The 22,772-nt window shown below is 39.4% G+C and overlaps 1 protein-coding gene across 4 annotated transcripts in view; it reads right to left on the bottom strand.

Annotated features, from left to right (window-relative positions):
* Positions 1-1,376: 1,376 nt before the first annotated feature.
* Positions 1,377-22,772, bottom strand: part of ralgapa2 (Ral GTPase activating protein catalytic subunit alpha 2) — a 522,648-nt gene continuing 501,252 nt past the window's right edge. For 3 of the 4 annotated variants that reach the window (XM_048535653.2, XM_059648351.1, XM_048535654.2), the window contains one exon: positions 1,377-7,569. In XM_048535653.2, coding sequence (XP_048391610.2) covers positions 7,415-7,569 — 155 coding nt within the window. In that variant the 3' untranslated portion in view covers positions 1,377-7,414. The remainder of the gene's footprint in view (positions 7,570-22,772) is intronic. The other variant, XM_059648353.1, reaches the window with a different exon arrangement.

Raw genomic sequence — 22,772 nt, 5'->3', positions numbered from 1 at the left:
GGATGGTGGGAATCTGGAATGCACTGCCTAAGAAGTTAGTGGGGACTAGAAACCTTACAAAACCTTTTAACCTTCAAAAAAAAATGGATGAGTACTTGAATTATTATAGCATTTAAGGAAATGGGACAATGCAGGAAATTGGGATCTGCATGCCTTTAGTGGTAGTTATTGTCAATGTGTACTGTATGACTCCAAGTTGTCCACAGGAGTTCATAGTTGGGACCAAACACAACAGCTTCAAATATACCATTATTTAATTGTTAAAATTTATGTACATCCAGTACTAGATAATAGATAAGCAGTCCAGTAATCTAAGAGAGAAGTGATGACTATTTAGGGCTGGGTGCTGTCAACATACATGTAAGAGTTCCCAGGTGATGGTGCCAAGGAACAACGTGCAGGTGAGAAATTGGTGGGGAGCCAAGCATATATACTAGAAGGAATATTCATCAGGTTCAGTACTAGGGCAGGTGTAACTTTAGATGAACTTTGGTCAGTGGACAAGGGGAAAGGAGGAATGTCACAGAGGCAGTTAATCTCATGGTCTCAATCTTAGCAAAAAAACCTGTCTATGAGCTCCTTGTACTACTGCAGGTAATAATGGAGGAGCGAGGTGTGAGGAGTTTAAAGAGATGATTTGTAGTGCCGAAAAGAAGATGGCAGAGTGGGTTATCTTTGCGTTCTATGATGCTCTGGAATAGCAAGCAAATGGAACAGAAATACAACGGTATTTTACATGGTTAAGCTAGATCTGGCAGTGAATGGTTAAACTATTGTGCAAATTTGCACCGTTTGGACTTGGGGAATTAAATGAAAAGTGATGATACAAGCACGCTACCTGCCCCAAAAGACAGAATTTATTTTTGTAGCATGTTGTTGAAAGAAGATAGCAGTGATATAGATGATGTTACCCTACCTCCAGGTACATTAAATATTAAGTAACATTGAAAAAACACTCAGGAGTTAATTCAAAAATGAAACAAACAAGTAGCGCTGAAGGACACAAAAGAAGCTTTTTCTTTTTTTAACCTTGCATATATTCTATTGCATATTTTTAATAAAACATCATCCTGCACTAAACATGTGGCACAATACAAAGCATCTGGATAAATTTCATGAGTTCCCCACTGTTTAAAATTGGTCACACTACGTAATATTATCTTGAAAATGGGCATCAAGTGATGAAAGGCACCACTAAAATTTGCTTTCAGCAGATCAACACTTAATAAACTCTAAAATTCACAAAATTAATCATTAATTCAATAGTTTGGAATTCACTTTGCATTTCACTTTAAACACAGTGGAACTTTAATGTAATTGAATTAGCAATAATAAAATTAGCATTAAAACAAAACAGCAGTTAGTTTGAACTCAATTTTTAATGACATCTTTCTTCATAACAATTCACAAAGGCATCCTGAACTTTCATCTTAAAATATTTTTGACAATATTAATAAGCATTCTCAAGCTTTCTCCTTTCATAAACCATTATTTTACAGAATGAGCAACAGATAGAGAGCACTTAAAATAACTTCTTCATGTGATATCAAAGACCAAGACTGGCTAATCTTATTCATATTTGATGGCGAAGACTTTGAAGATTAAATCTTTGTAAACGTTTAAAGATACTCTGAACAAACATCTAAGTTTTATGCGTGCAAGTGTCCAGATTATTTCTCCTTCCAGTTATTTGATTTCTTTTCTTCATTCGCTTTGTGTTGATTTAGCGAGACAGAACAAGAGATGCTAACGCTGTATACAACACAAATTATAATGCTTGGCTCAGTTGCTATTCTCACTTTCCTATACTGCTACCGAGGCAGCAGGAAATACATTGAGAAAACTTCCCACAGCAGGCATCTTCACACTCAAATAACTGATTTTAAATAATATTTTCTACATCATCTTTTACATTCACAATTGAGATTGAGTATCAAGAGGCTTATACATACCTTTAATCTATGGAGAATATTGCAATTCAAAAGGAGTTTCTTAAAATTCTAAAAAAGCTAATCATTATACCTCAAGCTGCACTAGTTTGCTTTAAGTGGTTTCTAAGATCAGTGCAGCAGGCTGACTCCAGTCAATAGTGATTTTGCTTTATGGTTGGAAGTACAGCAGTATTTTTAGATTTTGAAATAATAATTTGTAATAATTTTATTAGTTTTAATATACTTACAATTATCTAGCTATCTTTATTCAGGATATACTTAGATCAAGGAAAACATCATCAGCACCTTTAAATTTCAGACTCAGTAGTAAAATTTTTATATGTTTGAATGAATTTTAGCCACATTATTTAAAATGTTGTATGCTAAATGCTTAAGTAGTCTGATTGGTGGGAGAACAAAAATAATATTGGTTTCTCTTTTTAATAAGCCAATTAACAACAGTGCAAGGTTCATTCTGTGAAGTCTCACAGAAGTGTACAAATGTGACAACCTTTGAGTGTGAAATGACTGAAACGAATAATGTCCAATGATAATTGGAGTTTTTTGATCAGTGGTAGCTGGTAGTACAAACATATATTGGTTAGCACTTATTCCTAGAATGATGTGGGTCATTGACACCACCACTGATGTGGAATCACTTCTTGGGAAGCCTCTGATGGACGACTACACAAATGCATTGACAAGGCAGTCTGCTGACCCACCATCTTAAGTGAGATCTGATGATCCAATTATACTTCATTGTACTAATGCTAGATATTCTGTATAGCATTTTCAATGGCATTTGCCATGTTGGAACAAGATCACCTCAAAGAAGTGAGTCATGTGGTTGGTACTGCATTTTGAGATTTTGCTATCCTTTAAGAAAGTACACTTGAACAATTAAATTAGGATGACTAGTAGTAAGAACAGTGTAATAATGAAAATGGTGCTACAGCAAAATGGTGTATCAAAAAGATTCACTGGACAAGAAAAATCTTTCATTTGAGGCTGTTCAAATAACAAGGGGATACTAAAAAGTCTCACCAAGCTGCTCTAGGTGTGTAGTTAATAATCAATCACATCACTGACAGTCTCCAAAAGATAATATGGAAGCAATTATAAGAGCCACATTATTAAACACGGAATTTCAAAACCAATTCTTGATCATTTTTAGAAAATTCACTGGTGGTTCAAGGCTCGTAAATGGAATTTTGCAATATCATTACTTGCTTTTACTAGTGTGAGCAACAATGAGACCTTCTTAAGGAGGGAGATGGGGAGGGAGCGATGCAAATGCAGTCAGATGGGAATCCATGATGAATAAACAAAATTTTGTTCAGACATAATTTAGATGTGTGCCAGAAACATACTGGAGCCAAGAGACAACTTTTCAAACATTCTGATATTCCCATGAACTACAATGCATGATGTTGATAAATTGTGTTGGGTTAACATGGAGAATCTACACATGTAGAAAAGTACTGTATGCCTATTACTCCAACTCTTCTAATATTTAGATAACACAAAATACAGTATTGTGCAATACAGCACTACTTATCATTTGCCAATAGGTCACCAAAAAACTGCAAATTGTCAAATGTTCCTACTCAAATTCAGGAGATATTTGAAGATTAAACCTACACAAATTGAATATTTTAAATTTAGTTGGAACATATTTTCAGATAAATATTAAAATGGTATGACTTTTCAATACAAGTCAATATCCATTTTAGTTGAGGATGGGCTTGGTTTATTCAGCATTAATTAATCATGCTTCAGATGCAGTTCTTTACCCACCTCTTCCTTAAGCCCAGAAGATAAACCTCAGAGCTTATTTGATGAAAACTCGAATATAAAATGCCACAGGCCCAGTGTCTCTACAAAATTAGTGTCATTTGCTTAACAGGAGGAACTCTGAGATACTTCATCTGGTTCTACAAAATATTATTTTAAATTCATGCGGAAAGTATTTCAAGTTAAATATTCAAATTGCTTTATAACCTTTCCTGGTACAAATCAACAAACGTAAAAAGGCTATACAGTTAAGTAATCAGCATCTGTATTCAGCATTTACAGGAGGGATGAAGGACATAATTCAGCAAGTTACGAGTTCTTTGGCAACTGATGTATGTTTAAAACATGTCCAGTGTGACGAGAAAACGTTACACAATATATACATTAATAAAAGGTTAGAAAGTATCTGATGAACACTCAAGGATTTTGGAGTTATATAACTGTAATAAAGGCACAGAGTCTTCTATTTTCTATTGCTTTTGAACGTCACCCCACCATACCTCTGAATTAAACTAACTAGAATTCACATAGTGCTGTATTATATTACAGTCAGTTAAAACTGAAACTTTAACCATAAGAATTAAATGTTTATATCCAGTTTATACTCATTGACACATGGGAGAAAATTCAGAAGGGGGCAGTTTTGCTCATTTAATGGAAGACATAATCTTCTGTGGGATCAATTCTATTTTAACCTTTAGTTTGAAGTGAACTGAAAAGTAGAAACTTGGAAATTTTCTGCAATCACATTTTGCCTGTTGAACTAATGACGTGTTTAGATGAGAATTCCCACAATTCCATGAACTGTGAGCCACTTGAGATTAAGAATATGGTGATATAAACTCATCAACAAATATTTGGCCATAAATTAAGTAACTGAGGCATAATTCAGATGAGTACACACACTCAAATTTAGATTGCATTTATCTAGACACTTATTAACCCTTTAGGTACTGAGGATCTCATATCAACAGAGCCAGGAGGCACATGGCATTTTCAAATTCAGGTTGGACATTGTGAATTAGGAAATGTGTAGAGGCTGTGTGAGTGCACTTCTTTAATTCTGCTTTACAACATTGATTATTAGAAAGTCACACACCTCTAAAGTAAACATTCTTAAAAAGCTGTTCTTATTGAGGAAGATTCTTCAAAAAAATAGATAAATCAAAGTTAAGCTGACAACTATTTAGAAATGATTTTTTATAGGAAGGAACAATTATTAGTTGTAACATGGTAAGGAAAGATGCCACTTCAAATGAAAATTATGTTAACATTACAAGACTGCATTTCAAATTTTATGTTCCATATGATCAGTGCAGATCACCTGAGGCTATATTTTTAAAGAAGCACAATAATTGACTCAAGCCAACAGCCAGATGGAGGAGTTGAATCATAACTTACAAAGGCTGCTTTTTATAATTTGCTTATCAAATATTACTCCATATTTACATATATAATAAAAATAAAGCATTATACATCTGAAAACCAAAGAGCACATTCACATGACTGGTACACAAAGAACAAGTGCAACAGAAACAGTACTGTCGTATAATTCAAAGATAAACATATAAGTAACATCACTTCAGAACATTAAAGTTCTCACTGTAAAAGAAAAAATCCCATTAGCAGGCACCAACAGAACTTGGAAGATCAAATTCTTACATTTCTTCTGTTTAGAGTACTTAACAATACATCATTTCAGCAATAAATAGTCCAGATAGCCCATATGTCAATGCTGATTGAAGCATACAGGAAGACAGAAAGGTTTCCAGGAGGATGATAAAAAGAATGAAATGAGCTACAAAAACACACACATATAAAATTGTAATGAAATTACTGTTCCATTTGTCACAATCTTCAAGTCACAAGAAGTGACAAATAATCTTCAGTAGAAAAGTCCAAATTAATTATCTACATGTGCAGTGGTTTTGCCTCTAGGTTTTCTTGTGGCTAAATGCATCAAAATGATGAAAACTAGCAGAATCTGGTCCTAACATTCAGTGCTTTGAAGCTGTGGCTAGAAGTGCAGTTGGATGGCAAAAATTCAAAACAACCTGATGGCTGTTGATTTAGAATTTTCCAGAATAGGCCAAGACTGAATGATGGATTCCATAATGCAGCACCTTTAGAAGTATTATCCCATCGTGGCCATATTCCTTTCTGAAATGACAACTAAATATTTGGGGATGCATACAACATAAACAAGGCAAATAAAAATTTGCAGTCTAAGATTGGAACATCAAGCATTTTAACTCTTATGTTTCACCATTTTAATAACAAATATAGTTTATAATCAGATGTAGCTTGTGCAGGAGACAACTCAGTTAACAGTTCCAGGTTGAAAGCTTTTCAGAGCTTCCGATAAATATTTTCTGTCTGGTAATACACCATCTAAACATCAACTAAGTTATGCATTATATACTCTCATCTCCAAATTAGCTCAAATTCTTGTTTTGTATTATCCTCCTGTTGTACTTGTGCTTGTAACTTGTAACAGCAAAATAATTTAAGATTAACGTAAATATTAAAAGGGCAAGTTTGCCTTATGTGGAAATCTGAACATTATTCTTTCTTTGATTGTAGTCATAAATTTGTCTTACAAGGTACAGGATAAAAAAGATAATTTAAAAAGCTTTTTCTCTTTGCTTCCCTGATATGTAGTCACTCAAACATAATGCAAATAATCAAATGCAGAGACACAATGTGATATGTGGGTGAATGGCTCAGTGGTTGCTCCACTGGTTCTGGTGCCTTATTTAATCTACAAGACCACAGCAGTAAAGTTTTACCAACTTACAATTCTAGGTAACTTTTTAAACTGTAACCATACTACACTTGAGTTTTGCAGCGTTACGTTAATGGAATGAAGGAGAAGGAGTATAAGAAAAGAGCCTGTTGCTGATTAGAAGGCTGGAAAATCAGATAAACCAAAGTAGAGGCCACTGGATACATCTGTATTCAAACAGATAATGTTCATATGAATAATTATAGCTGAGATTTTTTAGATAATAATTTCACTTTTTTTTATTAATCCACAAGATTCCTGGTTGACAGTGCTCACTTTGCAGCTGAGAAAGAAGGGCCTCATTTTCCCATCATGGCATAATATTAATTGAAAATATTAGGAAGGCTATGGTTTTAATTCAAGGTTTAGAATCCCTGGCTAGTATCATGATAACTGCAAAGACATAATCACACAGCCATAAGCTGAGTACATTTTCAATCATCAGAATTACATTTAACATAATACCTGTGCATGACAGTCTCGCATTTGGTCATCATTCAAAGATCTCTCAAAGCAGCCAGCAATGACTTCACACTGTAAGTGATATCACATGCTACAGTTACAGTTGTTATGGTATGGCATGACATCACATCATGCATCCATTTCAAGACAGCTGGAGGTATTGTCATAATGCCCTTACACCACAACATCTCCTATCACCTCCACAATGCTGACATTTTTACTTTAAATGGGTTACCCCAGTTTTGGAAGCTTATAGTGTGATTCAGGTTTATACCATTCCCTCTCTGCACCTTGCCTCTGAAATTTAACTGATATCAAAGAAAGAAAGTGAGTTCAAATTCCATTCAAAATTAACATTATTTTATGGGCAGAATGTGAGTAGAAAATTGAAGAGGCTAGAAAGCAAGCCTCAGCTCACAACTTGTCTTTGCAAAGTTTTTTTTCACTGTGAAGATCTGCTTAATGAACTGGCAGAGTGACGAAGTTTCCCAGAGACCTTGGTTTTTGTGGCATGTGGCAGTGGTGGGGAAGTGTGATCTGTAAGGACAGTTCCCACAGCAGTGGGCATTTCAGTGCTTTGATTTCCATTAAGAGAACCTGAAAAATTACACAAAAAGGTGAATTAATTCACTGTTTCAAATCAATCTAAATTCTAAAGATATTGAGGTTGAAGAATTACTGTTTTGGGCACAATGCGTTGTTGAACTTGAATTGGTTAGGTAAGGCTTCAAGTTCAAAATTAAATTAAGTTACAGATGCAAAATCTTTCACAAATCACCACAATTGGCCAGTGTACCCTTAACAACTGTGTTTTATCCCTTCAGCTCTTAAAAACAGTGCTCATAAATGTAGTAGAGAGTGGTAATCTCTTTAATTTGTTAAGAAATTTAACCTGATGAGCTTTATTCATATGTCTAAAAAATGGGCTGATCACCATTAACAAACAATTCTAATAAGAATGTCCAGTTTTCCACATGAATAATTTCATTTAAAATAGCTGAAAAAGACTAAAAATATTAGTTTCATGAGTGCATAATTAATTCTTAGTAAATTAAATATTCTTGATCTTAATCATTGAAAACAGGTGTACTGCTGTCTGTATGCCTGAGAAAATAAGAACGATTTGAAGACCATTCCTGAATTGTAGTTTTGATCTGAGAATGAGGCCGGTTCTGAGTGGGCTTGATGTGGGTTAAATGAATTTGACCTGGCAGAAAAGGCGACAGGGAAAAAAAAGACCAAATTGCAGCCTTGGAATTAACTCTCATATCTGTAATTCGCTGAACTCTGTACCAGCTCAGCTGATTCTGTTCCGATTATAATGGTATTAATAGAAGCAAATGAAGAAATTTGACTCCTAGGCTCTTGCAGAACAACCTACAACAGCAATGCTATAAGAGATATCTCTATCATTAAGCCTATTAAGCACAGAAGAACCCATGAAATATACAATTTGTAATAAGCATAAAGATACATCTTAACTTGAATTAGTGATTGGAATTAACATTGATAAGGTTTCCTTTGAAATAGAAAAAGGTTTAAAAAAAGCAAGTCCTCCTGTTCATTTGTTTATTTCAAATGTGTTTTGTGCTTTTTGTATTGTAATTGTATGACATTTTAATCTGTCTTCAGAGAGCTGGTCATGGCAATTAGTGTTTACAAGCAATGATATGAATGGATTTAGTAATTTCTGGATTATTAAAGTTATACAAATTAAACCAAATCCAATGAAGAATTTTCTTCATTTATTAGAGGTGGAGTTAGGTAGCAGAGGATGGAGAATATGAGAGAAAAAAAGTGCTAAATAGGAACATCAATGTGTCCCCACCTTCTTCTGCTCTTCCCAGCAATGACTTGAAAGAGCGGTCAGTATCCAGCAGGAAGCCATTTGAGCTGGTTAGTGCCTCAATTAATAGCCATTTTGCCCAAGGAAATCATTTTCCCACTGGTGCATGGGTATCTCCTTCCAGTCCACCACCTAAGTTTGTCCAAATGTCAACTCTCAAGAGGCGAGTAAATAGTGGGAGATTGGAGAGGCACAAAAATAAAATCCCATTCAAATTTCAAATCAGCAAACCCAAAGTAATTTACAGGTGGAGACTTGCCATTGTAGGGTCAGTTCTTGAGTGAGGTGGCTACCAGCTGTTTGGTCTGCTCTCATATCCCTCTTGTTTAACCCCTCTTGGTGAATGCTCTGTTAGGTGCCCAATTGCCATCCCCAACTGAATGGAGATCCTGGAGATAGTTTCTTAATAGGATGCCAGGCAGAACACTATCAGAGACCTTGCTGCTGCAGTGCCCAAATTTTCAACCCAAAATTGCCACTGCCATCCAGGAAAAAAAACTAAAAACTTTAGCTTCAGGTTTCTAAAAACTATTTAAAGAGAAGTAATCTTCATTTTATTGATTGAGATATTCTACAACAGGTGTGCAGTGAGTTGCAGAATCAAGTATAACATTTCGGAAAAATTCCAAATGCTATGAAGTTGGTTTATTTTAAACATGATTTGTCAACTGTGCATTGTTTCCATTTATTTACACTAGGAAGGTGGATTCCACTTGGGCAATTGACTTTTAAGTCTATTATCTAGCTGTAAACTAGAGATTCCCTCCTGTTTTTGAATTCAGTGGGTAATGTTACAGCTGAAAGTACCTAGACAATGAACACATAGTTTACATCAGGGAGCAGACATCTCAAACAGAAGTGAATAATAAAAAAAAGTTATAATTTGAACAGATGTTCTAATAACTCAAAACTCTTGAGAAAAATGTTACAGAATTTGGTGCTAGAGCACAGGTTGACAAAATGATGATCTTCTCACGTTGTATAATACCATGGAGATGGTAGGTTGAAAAAAACAGTGAATTAAAATGAGCCAGCATATTGATAACAGTAAAGACTCAAATGTTTTGCTTGTTTTCTTTCTAAAGACATTTATTTTGGAGCAGATCTGCTTTATGCAGTTATGTCTTTTCAACTGGTTCCTTTTCAATCATTTCTTTTAAGTTACTGAATTTATCAATTAAATCTCTTTCAACTAACATTTTCCATAACAATTTAAAACTCAAGTGCTGAAAGCAAAGGCTTCAATGTGAAATTCAGCTAAGTGTTGTGCTACAATCTCAGAACTGGATGAAAACACATTAAGATTGTAACAATTTCGATATTCAACATCTTAAAATATGTCAAGGTCCTTTCACTTGAGTTCAAACATTTTTCTCTGTAAATTAATTTATTAATCATTACTCTGTGCACACCCAGAAACTCCAAATAATTAATTTGCAAAGATGAATCTTCAGGAAAAGAAGTTAATATCAGGGTCATCATACTTTGCCTCAATCTCTAACTATTGCTCATGCCATTTTTGTTTAGAAAATATCTATACTTTATCCTATACTTAATTGTTCTACACTATTACTCAGTTGGATTGAATTAGAAGGCAATTTTCATCAGCATTTGCACAACAGGCAAAACAATTTTTCTGAGAGGGTACTGCAGTACCCAATTGTCTTCATGGAGTAGCTACATATCTAAAATTTGCAAAGGATCTCAGTGAACAGCAATCTGGTAAGGGAACGCTGGAGGCTTTCACCATTTATCATCACTTCATATCAAGCAAATAGTACTTACTCAGTACAACCATGCATAAAGACCTCCAACTCAGCACAAATGAGGAATAGAGTTTAGCATTTTCCTGGTCTGCAGGATATGCCACATGATGTGGGAGGGTATGCACAGCTTTGCAATAATATATCTTTCTCCTTGGCTGCCTTTCTAAAATATGGCCTGTATTCAATATAGACTTCTGCATTCATGAGAGGGTGGCCATGTGTTCTTGTGGGAACTTTCCTAATCCCAAAACAGCTGTGGTTTGTTTGGTGATAATGGGAACTGCAGATGCTGGAGAATCCAAGATAATAAAGTATGGAGCTGGATGAACACAGCAGGCCAAACAGCATCTCAGGAGCACAAAAGCTGACGTTTCGGGCCTAGACCCTTCATCAGAGAGGGGGATGGGGTGAGGGTTCTGGAATAAATAGGGAGAGAGGGGGAGGCGGACCGAAGATGGAGAGAAAAGAAGATAGGTGGAGAGTAGAGTATAGGTAGGGAGGGGATAGGTCAGTCCAGGGACGATGGACAAGTCAAGGAGGTGGGATGAGGTTAGTAGGTAGGAGATGGAGGTGCGTCTTGGGGTGGGAGGAAGGGATGGGTGAGAGGAAGAACAGGTTAGGGAGGCAGAGACAGACTGGGCTGGTTTTGGGATGCAGTGGGGGGAGGGGGAAGAGCTGGGCTGGTTGTGTGGTGCAGTGGGGGGAGGGGACGAACTGGGCTGGTTTTGGGATGCGGTGGGGGAAGGGGAGATTTTGAAGCTGGTGAAGTCCATATTGATACCATTGGGCTGCAGGGTTCGCAAGCGGAATATGAGTTGCTGTTCCTGCAAGCTTCGGGTGGCATCATTGTGGCACTGCAGGAGGCCCATGATGGACATGTCATCTAAAGAATGGGAGGGGGAGTTGAAATGGTTCGCGACTGGGAGGTGCAGTTGTTTATTGCGAACCGAGTGGAGGTGTTCTGCAAAGTGGTCCCCAAGTCTCTGCTTGATTTCCCCAATGTAGAGGTAGCCACACCGGGTACAATGGATACAGTTTACCACATTGGCAGATGTGCAGGTGAACCTCTGCTTAATGTGGAAAGTCATCTTGGGGCCTGGGATAGGGGTGAGGGAGGTGGTGTTGGGGGCAAGTGTAGCATTTCCTGCGGTTGCAGGGGAAGGTGCCAGGTGTGGTCGGGTTGAAGGGCAGTGTGGAGCGAACAAGGGAGTCACGGAGAGAGTGGTCTCTCCGGAAAGCAGACAAGGGTGGGGATGGAAAATGTCTTGGGTGGTGGGGTCGGATTGTAGATGGCGGAAGTGTCGGAGGATGATGCATTGTATCTGGAGGTTGGTGGGGTGGTGTGTGAGAACAAGGGGGATCCTCTTTGGGCGGTTGTGGCGGGGGCAGGGTGTGAGGGATGTGTAGCGGGAAATGCGGGAGACGCAGTCAAGGGCATTAGCGGGAAATGCGGGAGACGCAATCAAGGGCCTGCCTCTTTGTAGGTTACGTGGAACAGTCCCTCTTCCGCACATACACAGGCCCCAAACCCCACCTCTTCCTCCGTTACATTGATGACTGTATTGGCACTGCCTCTTGCTCCCCAGAGGAGCTCGAACAGTTCATCCACTTCACCAACACCTTCCACCCCAACCTTCAGTTCACCTGGGCCATCTCCAGCACATCCCTCACCTTCCTGGACCTCTCAGTCTCCATCTCAGGCAACCAGCTTGTAACTGATGTCCATTTCAAGCCCACCGACTCCCACAGCTACCTAGAATACACCTCCTCCCACCCACCCTCCTGCAAAAATTCCATCTCCTATTCCCAATTCCTCTGCCTCCGCCGCATCTGCTCCCAGGATGAGGCATTCCACACCTGCACATCCCAGATGTCCAAGTTCTTCAAGGACCTCAACTTTCCCCCCACAGTGGTCGAGAACGCCCTTGACTGCGTCTCCCGCATTTCCCGCAACACATCCCTCACACCCCGCCCCCACCACAACCGCCCAAAGAGGATCCCCCTCGTTCTCACACACCACCCCACCAACCTCCGGATACAACGCATCATCCTCCGACACTTCCGCCATCTACAATCCGACCCCACCACCCAAGACATTTTTCCATTCCCACCCTTGACTGCTTTCCGGAGAGACCACTCTCTCCGTGACTCCCTTGTTCGCTCCACACTGCCCTCCAACCCCACCACACCTGGCACCTTCCCCTGCAACCGCAGGAAGTGCTACACTTGCCCCCACACCTCCTCCCTCACCCCTATCCCAGGCCCCAAGATGACTTTCCATATTGAGCAGAGGTTCACCTGCACATCTGCCAATGTGGTATACTGTATCCATTGTACCCGGTGTGGCTTCCTCTACATTGGGGAAATCAAGCAGAGGCTTGGGGACTGCTTTGCAGAACACCTTCACTCGGTTCGCAATAAACAACTGCACCTCCCAGTCGCGAACCATTTCAACTCCCCCTCCCATTCTTTAGATGACATGTCCATCATGGGCCTCCTGCAGTGCCACAATGATGCCACCCGAAGCTTGCAGGAACAGCAACTCATATTCCGCTTGGGAACTCTGCAGCCTAATGGTATCAATGTGGACTTCACCAGCTTCAAAATCTCCCCTTCCCCCACCGCATCCCAAAACCAGCCCAGTTTGTCCCTTCACCCCACTGCACCACACAACCAGCCCAGCTCTTCCCCTCCACCCACTGCATCCCAAAACCAGCCCAGCCTGTCTCTGCCTTCCTAACCTGTTCTTCCTCTCACCCATCCCTTCCTCCCACCCCAAGCCGCACCTCCATCTCCTACCTACTAACCTCATCCCACCTCCTTGACCTGTCCGTCTTCCCTGGACTGACCTATCCCCTCCCTACCTCCCCACCTATACTCTCCTCTCCACCTATCTTCTTTTCTCTCCATCTTCGGTCCGCCTCCCCCTCTCTCCCTATTTATTCCAGAACCCTCACCCCATCCCCCTTTCTGATGAAGGGTCTAGGCCTGAAACGTCAGCTTTTGTGCTCCTGAGATGCTGCTTGGCCTGCTGTGTTCATCCAGCTCCACACTTTATTATCATGGTTCGTTTGGATTGCCTTTCTGCAGATCTTCACATGGTTCTTTCAACAGCCTGTTACCTGAATCCAATATGCATGATGAAACACTTTGGTCTTCACATGCAAATTACATTATGTAACAAATCAGCAAAATAAATAGTAAAGTTGGTTAAAGAATGTGAATCATATAAAGAGCTTATCATTAATCATAACAGGTAGAAAGATCAATTTTCTGCGACTTTGGCAAATATCATGTGATGTATAATGATTACCTATTTGACTATATGTAATAGTACAAGTTAAATGTGAATAAGATCTGTTGCTGAGAGCAGTTGTAACATAAATGTAGGTGCTGTGTTGTGCACCGGTAGCAGGAGATGGGCATTCTGATGCCAGGTCTCAGGCTCACTCGCTGCTGCCTCAGGGTCTGTGCTGGGCCCACTTGAGTTTGTACTGGGGTTTCTTACTGCCATTGATGCCGTCTGTGCTCAAGACAAAAGTTAGATAAAAATAAAAGTAGTTGGAGAGGATGAGCCCTACTTGACCGCCATCCTGATTGCCTAACATAGAAGTTTCCTTAGGTTTTGGTTTATATTTGTTTTTGAACAATGAATGTACTATTGCTGTTTATTTTTTCACAACTGCTTTGCTGTTTCCTTTTCTTCTTAAAGGTGTCCTCTCTTCACTGGCCAAAACAATGGGGTGACAGCCTCTTTTGAGATGTTACATCTTTAGCGGTGTGGCAGTAGAGCTAAACAAGTTTGAATGTTTGCTTAGGAATGATGTCGCAAGACAAAAGTTGTATTAACATTTTGGCACTTTTAAAGTAAACAGTACAGGCTTTCCAGCATCATAGGGAGAAATTGTAACATTTTGAATTGTTCTCAGCAGCGGAGGGTTTGGTCACATGTGGGGAAACCCAAAAACGCAGGATATCACCTTCCCCTAAAACTTGCCCCAGTCCAGGAGAGACCACGCTCTGAGGGGTGTTCATTGGCTGCAAGACAGATTTCTGCCCAGATCCGGGTAGGGCAGGAAGTCCCATCTCAGATTGGCTGGAAGTTGCCGGACCTCAGCAGTGTCACCAGGAGTTGATGAAATTCTTCCCCAAATTTCAGCAATGCATTTGTCATTTTGCTTTGTAGCACAGAATTGCATTACAATCTAATTTCTGCCTTTCCCAACACTTCAAATAAACAAGCATAATGACAATTAAGCTGAGTTGAATTATTTACAGAAACACTGCAAAGATGATAGCTGAAAGACCGTCTTCGTGTCAGAACACAGATTCTCACATGAGTGCTCTTCACAGATGTCTCCATAGACCTGACGTGGTGCTGTAAACGTTAGAGATTTTCTTCACTGCTGTTGAGAGAAACCTGCCTGACTCTCAGCGCAAGGAAGCTTGGCTGGAGACTGCAGGCCAGATTAACAACAGGAAGGTAGTGCCACACTTCGCAAGAAATGATGCCAGAAGAGTTTAATGACCTAACCAGGTCAGGCAAGGTGGCAGTCATGGCACAATCAAGTATATCCTGCAGTATGTATTAGCACAACTCCCTCTTCCTTTTGCAATTCCAAGTTGAACCAGCATAGCACTCCTCGATCTAACTTACCTTGCAGGTGCATCCATTGTCTTCCGATGTACTTCCTCACGTTCCCATCGTGGATTCAACAGTGGATACTCATTCATAACTTTATCCAGTGTCAAACATGCCCGACGTAGCAACCCTCAACAGATGTCCACCCAATTTCCCATCATAGGTGTCTTCTTTTCCACATAAAAGGAAGAGAACACACACCTAGGAGAAGTAATAAACTAGAGGTTTCCATGACAGTTGCAAAGGGCTGGCACTGGAGAAAACCATGGTTAGACTTTAAACAGAAACAAGTATTACTGTAATCATCTTTGCAATACCCCAAAGCTCTAGTTAGGCCCCATTTAAAATACTGTGTCCAATTTTGGGCCCCATACCTCAGGAAGGACATACTAGCCCTGGAGCGTGTCCAGCGGAGATTCACATGAATGATCCCTGGAATGGTAGGTTTAACGAATGATGAACAGATAAGGATCCTGGGATTGTGCTCACTTAGAGTTTAGAAGGTTGAGGGGAGATCTAATAGAAACTTAGAAGATAATGAATGACTTAGAAGGGGTGGACACTGGGAAGTTTTTCCGTTAGGCAGGGAGACTAGGACCCATGGGCACAGCCTTAAAATTAGAGGGGGTAAATTTAAAATGGAAATGAGATGACATTTCTTCAGCCAGAGATGGTGGACTTGTGGAATTCATTGCCATGGATTGCAGTGGAGGCCGGGATGTTAGATGCCTTCAAGGCAGAGATCGACAAATTCTTGATCTCACAAGGAATCAAGGGCTGTGGGGAGAGTGCAGGGAAGTGGAGTTAAAATGCCCATCAGTCATGATTTAAATGGCGGAGTAGATTTGATGGGCCGAATGACCTTACTTCCACTGCTACGTCTTATGGTCTAAAAACACTCCTCCAATGAGGTCATACACTCCTTGGATACACTACCAAAGTGAAAAAAAATCATCCTGGCAATCATGGTATCAGTCACCTGTCTGATGCAATTATTGGCACATTTTGAGATATGACACAGGTCAGTAGCAAAGAAGGTGAGGTCAGCAGTGACACTGACAGATACAGGGTAATTGGTGCCCAATTGATCTCCTTGGCAGGAAAGTCTTTTTCCAGGAAACTGCAAATGTCTGTGACAATGCAACAGCTTATTCTAAGCCTCTGGAGACACTGGTTTTATTCAATACTTTGAATGCATTATCTACATTTTAAATTGGAGTAGAAATAATTTACTGGACTGTTCTTTAGATTACTGCAAAGATTAAAAGAAAATTATGTCAAAGTCCACTCTGTTATTCTAAGTGAATTCTGTTTAAGAGGAGTCTTTGTCATCCTGTATCATTTCCTGATGAAAGGCATGAATTAGAACGATCAAGATGTCAAGTCAACATTGTGCACATTAGAAGATTTTATTGGCTGTAGACATCAACTTAACATGAATAAGTGTTGTATACCTTGTAACTGCGTAATATTCAATTTTGTTTTCATATAGGTGGGAGGCCCCTACCTCTACAACTTCAGAGGGAAGCAATTATTTGCTAGACTTGTTTTTTGAGAATTGCAAAGATTATTACAATAATACTTGTTTCTGTTTAAAGTCTAACCATGGTTTTCTCCAGTGCCAGTCCTTTACAGCTGTCATGTTAAGTTATGATTAACTTCTGAGATGGATGTGGTGGGCAGGAGATGTTCATGAAAAGAAAGACAAAATCCATACGGAAGGAAAACCCAGCTTTGGGGTCTTCTAGAAATCTTTGCTACCTGACTGTTTGCAGAGTTATCACATAATCAGTCTTTAGAAAGTCTATTGAAAGAGTTTCAGAAATCTGGTGCTTATCAGTTACATATAATCTACCGAAACGAAGAGGGAAAAATATCAAGGACTTACACAAATGATAAAGAGACACTTCTTCATTTAGTTGTTTACAGTAACAGCTTGTAATTTCTTATTGATATCACATTCCATTCTTGCATGCTTTGGGTGCAGTTTCACAGAAGAATACAACATTGATAATTTGAAAAACAGTACAAAAACACAAATTGCTCTGACTATTCCTGTTGACTGCCCAGGTACAACTACTTTCTAACTGGTGAAACTAATTTGTTTACTTCTTTTGATAGACTGGTATTGGTAGAGTGATTCTCAGTGATGGGGTTGCCCAACATAAAAGGTAAGGCTGAAACTTCTGTAAGCACCTTCAGCCAGAAGTGCCGAGTGGATTATTCATCTTGGCTTCCTCTTGAAGTCCCCAGCATCACATAATCCTTATGGAGATGAAGTCCTTCCTTCACACTGAGAATAACCACTATCATGTTGCATGGCACAATCAGACAGATTTTGATCAGATCTAGCAGCTCAACACTGGGCAACCATGAGGTGCTCTGGGCCACCAATTATCTGTAACTTCACGGCCTGGCATACTTCTCACTCTAATAAGTCCGGGATGAACCCTTGTTCAAGGAGTCCACTCCAGGAACAGCACCAACTATACCTAAAAATGAGGTGGCAATCTGATGAAGCTGCAACACAGGATTATTTGATTTCCAAGCAGCATGTGAAGTGCATAATTAGGTGATTCTCAAAACCAACAGATCAGATCTAAGCTCTGCAGTACTGCCACATCTAATACTGCCGTCACTGGTAGTGGACAATGGACTCACTGGAGAAAGCTCTACAAATATCTCCATCCTCAGTGAAGGGGTTGCCCAACATAAAAGATAAGGCTGCAGCATTTGTAAGCATATTCAGCCAGAAGTGCCGAGTGGATGATTCATCTTGGCTTTCTCCTGAAAGCCTCAGCATCACAGTTACTAGCGTTCAACCAATTTGACTCACACCATGTGCTAAAAACAACGGTTGCATTCACAGGACAATGCAAAGTCTATGGGCCCTGACAACATTTTGTCACTAGTACTGAAGATTTGTGCTTTCGAATTAGCTGCGTTCCTAGCCAAACTGTTCCAGTAGTTACAATACAAACATCGACTGTGCAACGCAGAAAATTCCTCAGGTGTGTCCTGTCTATAAAAAGAAAGACAGATCAAACCCAGCTAACTACTGTTCTATCAGTCTACTCTCAATTATCAACAAAGTGATAGATGGCGTTTTTGATAGTGCTATCAAGTAGCACTTACTCAACAGTAACCTGAATACTGATGGTCAACTTGAGTTCCAGCAGGGCTACAGCTCCTGACCCCAGTCTTGTTCCAAAATTGGGCAGAAGAGCTGAACTGAAAGGGAAAAATGTGAGTGACTGTACATGATATCAAGGCAGATTTTGATCGAATGTGACATCAAGGATGCCCAGCAAAACTGGAGTTAATTGGATTTGGGGAAATCTCTTGGCTGGCTGGAGTCGTGTCCAGCACAGAGGCATACAATTGTGGTTGTTAGAGGTCAACTGTCTTAGAACAGGACATTTCAACAGGAGTTTCTCAGAGTAGCATCCTAAGCCCAACTATCTTCAGCTGCTTCATCAATGGCCTTCCCTTCACCATAAGGTCAGAAGCACGATGTTTGCCAATGATTGAAGAATGCTCAGCACAACCCACAGGAATTGACATACTAAAATAGTCCATATTCAAATGCTGCAAGCTCGAGGTAAATTCAGCTCAGGCTGATATGTGGCATTCATGCCACACAAGTGGCAAGTAATGACAATCTCCACTGCTCCCTTGACAATGGTATTACCATCACAGAAATCTGCACTAACAACATCCATAAACCAGTAACTGAATGGGACTAGCATGTAAAAATACTGTGCCTACAAGAGCTGGTTAGAGGCTGGGAATTCTGCAGTGGGTAACCTACCTACGTCCTCTGAGTATGGCCACCACTTACAAGACAGAATTTAGGAGTGTAATGGATTACTTTGCACTTTGCAATATCAGTGTATCTCTGACAACACTCAAGAAGGTTGACACCATCCAGGATGAAGTATTCCACATGACTGATAGATGAACAGATTTAAACTTTTATTACCTGACAGGAGCCTGCTCAGTATGGAGCATACCAATTTTAGAGAGCTACTATTAACATAGCACAATTGAGTGAACACACATTATGGAAAGTAGGCGCAAGATCTGACCCAAGCAGTGTTAATAGCTTTTAGCAATCGTACTAGTTAGCAACCCAATGATACAAAACAACAGCTCAGCTGAACATCTGTGTCTTCACCTTATTCTTTAAATAAGATACCGATGCAACTTTTCATATGATGCGAAAAATGTATTTCTTATCGGCACTCAAAGTCTAAACAGAATAATCAAAGGAACAGTTTTACATAAAGGTAACATAAGCTGTTTTCAGGTATCAGAGTTACACACTAACTGGGCAATGATTTTCTATCTTGTTTATGCTCAGGCTAACGACTGAAATTCTACTCTGAGTACTTAAGAGGCATGACAGCCTGCTGGTGAAAGTGCCTTGCTAACACTGCAGGGTGGATTTTCAGATTGAATTTGGCAGCAACAGTAAAAACATATAAACTGAAGAGGACACCGACATATACATATTTAAAATTAAAGCTTTCCTTTTTGAACTTTGATTTATAAAGATTACATAAAATCTCTAATTTAGTTTTGTGGGAATATAATTACAATTGTTGATATGGCATTGCATTTATTTCTGTTGCTGCAGAAAACCGGACTTTGAAATTTGCCAGAATTTATAGAATTTGTAACTTTTGGTTGAAAGACTTTGGCTAAGGAAACCCAATAAACCAATGCATTATTCATTATTTTACAATAAACCCCATTAGTCCTACATTCAATTTCTGTGCTCCTCTATTTCTGGTTCCTTGAGCATCCCCAATTTGAATTGTTCCACTCTCTGATGAAGGGTCTAGGCCCGAAACGTCAGCTTTTGTGCTCCTGAGATGCTGCTTGGCCTGCTGTGGTCATCCAGCCTCACATTTTATTATCTTGGAATTCTCCAGCATCTGCAGTTCCCATTATCTCTGAATTGTTCCATCACTGGTCATCATGCCTGAAATTGCAAGGGCCCTGAAAATCTTGAACTCCTTTCTGCAAGCCATCTACCCTCTCTCATGCTTTAAGAAATTGTTTAAAACCATCCTCTCTGTCCAAACTTTTGGTAATGTATTAATATCTCCTTTGTGGCTTTGTTCCAGACTTCGTTTGATAATACTACTCTGAAATACCTGCATTTAACAGAACATACTATGCAAGACAAAAAAAAACTAGTTAGGTGAATTAAATATTTGACATTTTAGAAAGAAAGAAGAGCTTTTAATTCAAAGCTTCTCTTTTCGTGATGACTTTGGTTTTCAGAGTTACTGGAACTGCTGGGTTATGATGACTCCAACAAAAAGTTTTCTGTCACAGAGTCATACAGCATGGAAACAGATCCTTTAGTCCAACCAGTCCATGCCAACTGTAATCCCAAAATAAACTAGTTTCACCTGCCTGCACATGGCCCACGATTACCAACTACATACAGGTGCTGTCCATCATAGTATGAAACAAAAAAGTCCAATCTCAAGTTTGGATATGATGTTCTCTGAGCTGTGAGAGGCTCATAACAATCCTGCTAGGTTTATTTATAAAGGTGATCTACTTGGTTTTGGTACAAGAATCCCAGCTACTGTCTGTTCCTCAGATTAGGATGGGAATTCTTTCGGAAAACACAAAAGCTGTCTGGCCAGACTTGACAATCGCCTTAAAAGATACTTTAGACTGTGATAAGATGACTGTCTTGGGATTTCAACTTGGGAAGAAAGTTTGAAAGCTGCTAAAAATGCAGGTAGGGGATGAATCTCAATTGAAATGGTGATTAAATAAATGTGGACATGAATTTGTACTGAGCCAAGAACTGATGCCTAGGAGGTAAACAGAAAAATAAAACTTTCATATCCATCTTCAGTCTTGGACACTACAAGAATTGCCTATTATTCATTTGTATCTATAATTGTGCCTAAATTACTATTTTGTGGTTTGTTCATAAAAACCCAAAGAAATAATTTCTAAACTAAAAGTTTGTTTCACTATGATACAGCAGTGTAGCCTGCAGTTAGTGATAACTAACACAGAATTCTCAGTGCAGAAATAATGTGCCAGATGATATCCACCATGGAAAAATACTACTGGAAAAATACAGCTGGAAAGTCATCTAGTCAGATTAATGATCCAGCTCTCTTATAAGACTGCACACATTTGTATAAACCTTTAGCTTATTGTTACGCAAAACACTCCTTTTTAACTCAACTGAATTCCAGGTTGCCTCAAAAAGTAGCATTCTTATCTTTCTCTCATTTAAAGCAGGCTAAAATAAATAAATAAATGTACATTTAACTATTGCATGCTGCAATAAAGAAAAGGTTTCTTCTGCACTTCATAGCCCTGTCTGTGTGCCTCCAAGTAGCACTTTGCTACTTGATTACATTGTGTTTTCACTGAATGTTGTTCAATTTTCCTTGTCATTGTGATTGTTTAGTTAAATCTGGGTACGGACTCAAGTAAACTTCTTTGTGTGGGATATAAGTGTTGAGGTAGACGATCAGCTAGTATATCGAAGGGCGAAATGGCTTACTCCTGTTTCTATGCTCCTCTGCATGGTTTGGTATCTATGGTTGAAAGTTTGGAAAGGTGTGCTATATGATTCATGCTCAACAGGACAAGTAAACTGTAAAGGTGCTAAAAACTGCAACAGTCAATATGGAACAGACATTTGAAAGCACTGTAAATAAAAGTTATATATGTAGAAACTTGTGTTATCTCTGCATAGCAGTGAGAGGTAATATGCAAAGCAAATGCAACAAAACAATATTGTGGCTAATGCTACAAAAATTCTTCTCGTTGACAGTAATGTCAATGCATGTCTAACTTAAGAGCAATACAAACAAATCAGTGGCAAGCAATTATGGAGGCAGCCTTGAGTGAAGGAAGTATATTGACTCCTGAGGTCTGAAACTGTCAGGGTGTATCATACAACAAGTCTCCTTACAATTTTGTTGCAGTAATTTGAGAACGATTCTCACATTCCAATTCACACTCATATAACTTGGTTGGAGGGAATTGGAGGTTTGCCCCTGGACCAATTTCAAATTGGTCAGGTCCCAGGACCCCACTAGAGTGGACCAAGCCCCTTTACCAGCTGTTCACTCATCCAACCTGGCACTGCACTCCAATTTCCAGCCAGCCATGCCCCAGGCCCTGGCTTTCAGACAGCCAGCCAGCCCCAGACTCAGAAGTTTGTGGCTGGCCAGATGGCAGTCTTAAACACACTTGGTTCAGATCCAAACCACTGCTGTACCTTTCAACAAAATGAATTCTGCATTTATGTTTTGCTTTTCATGACTAATGCATATCTCAGAGTTTCATGGTTATTTAAATACTTGAGAAATGTTATTATTGCAAAGTAGGAAATGTGGCAGCCAGTTTGTGCACAGTAAACTCCCACAATAAGAAATGAGAAAACACTCATTCCTGAAGTCAATCAGAAGTTTCTCCTGTGCATGTGTACACTGCAGATGCCTTGTACTTCACATGTGCGATTTTTTTCAATCCATGATATCATAAGAAAACA

Source organism: Stegostoma tigrinum, chromosome 9 (genome assembly GCF_030684315.1).
Source record: "Stegostoma tigrinum isolate sSteTig4 chromosome 9, sSteTig4.hap1, whole genome shotgun sequence".
Lineage (NCBI taxonomy): Eukaryota > Metazoa > Chordata > Chondrichthyes > Orectolobiformes > Stegostomatidae > Stegostoma > Stegostoma tigrinum.
Note: the sequence above shows the minus strand (reverse complement) of the source record. Positions and strands in the feature narration are given on the sequence as shown.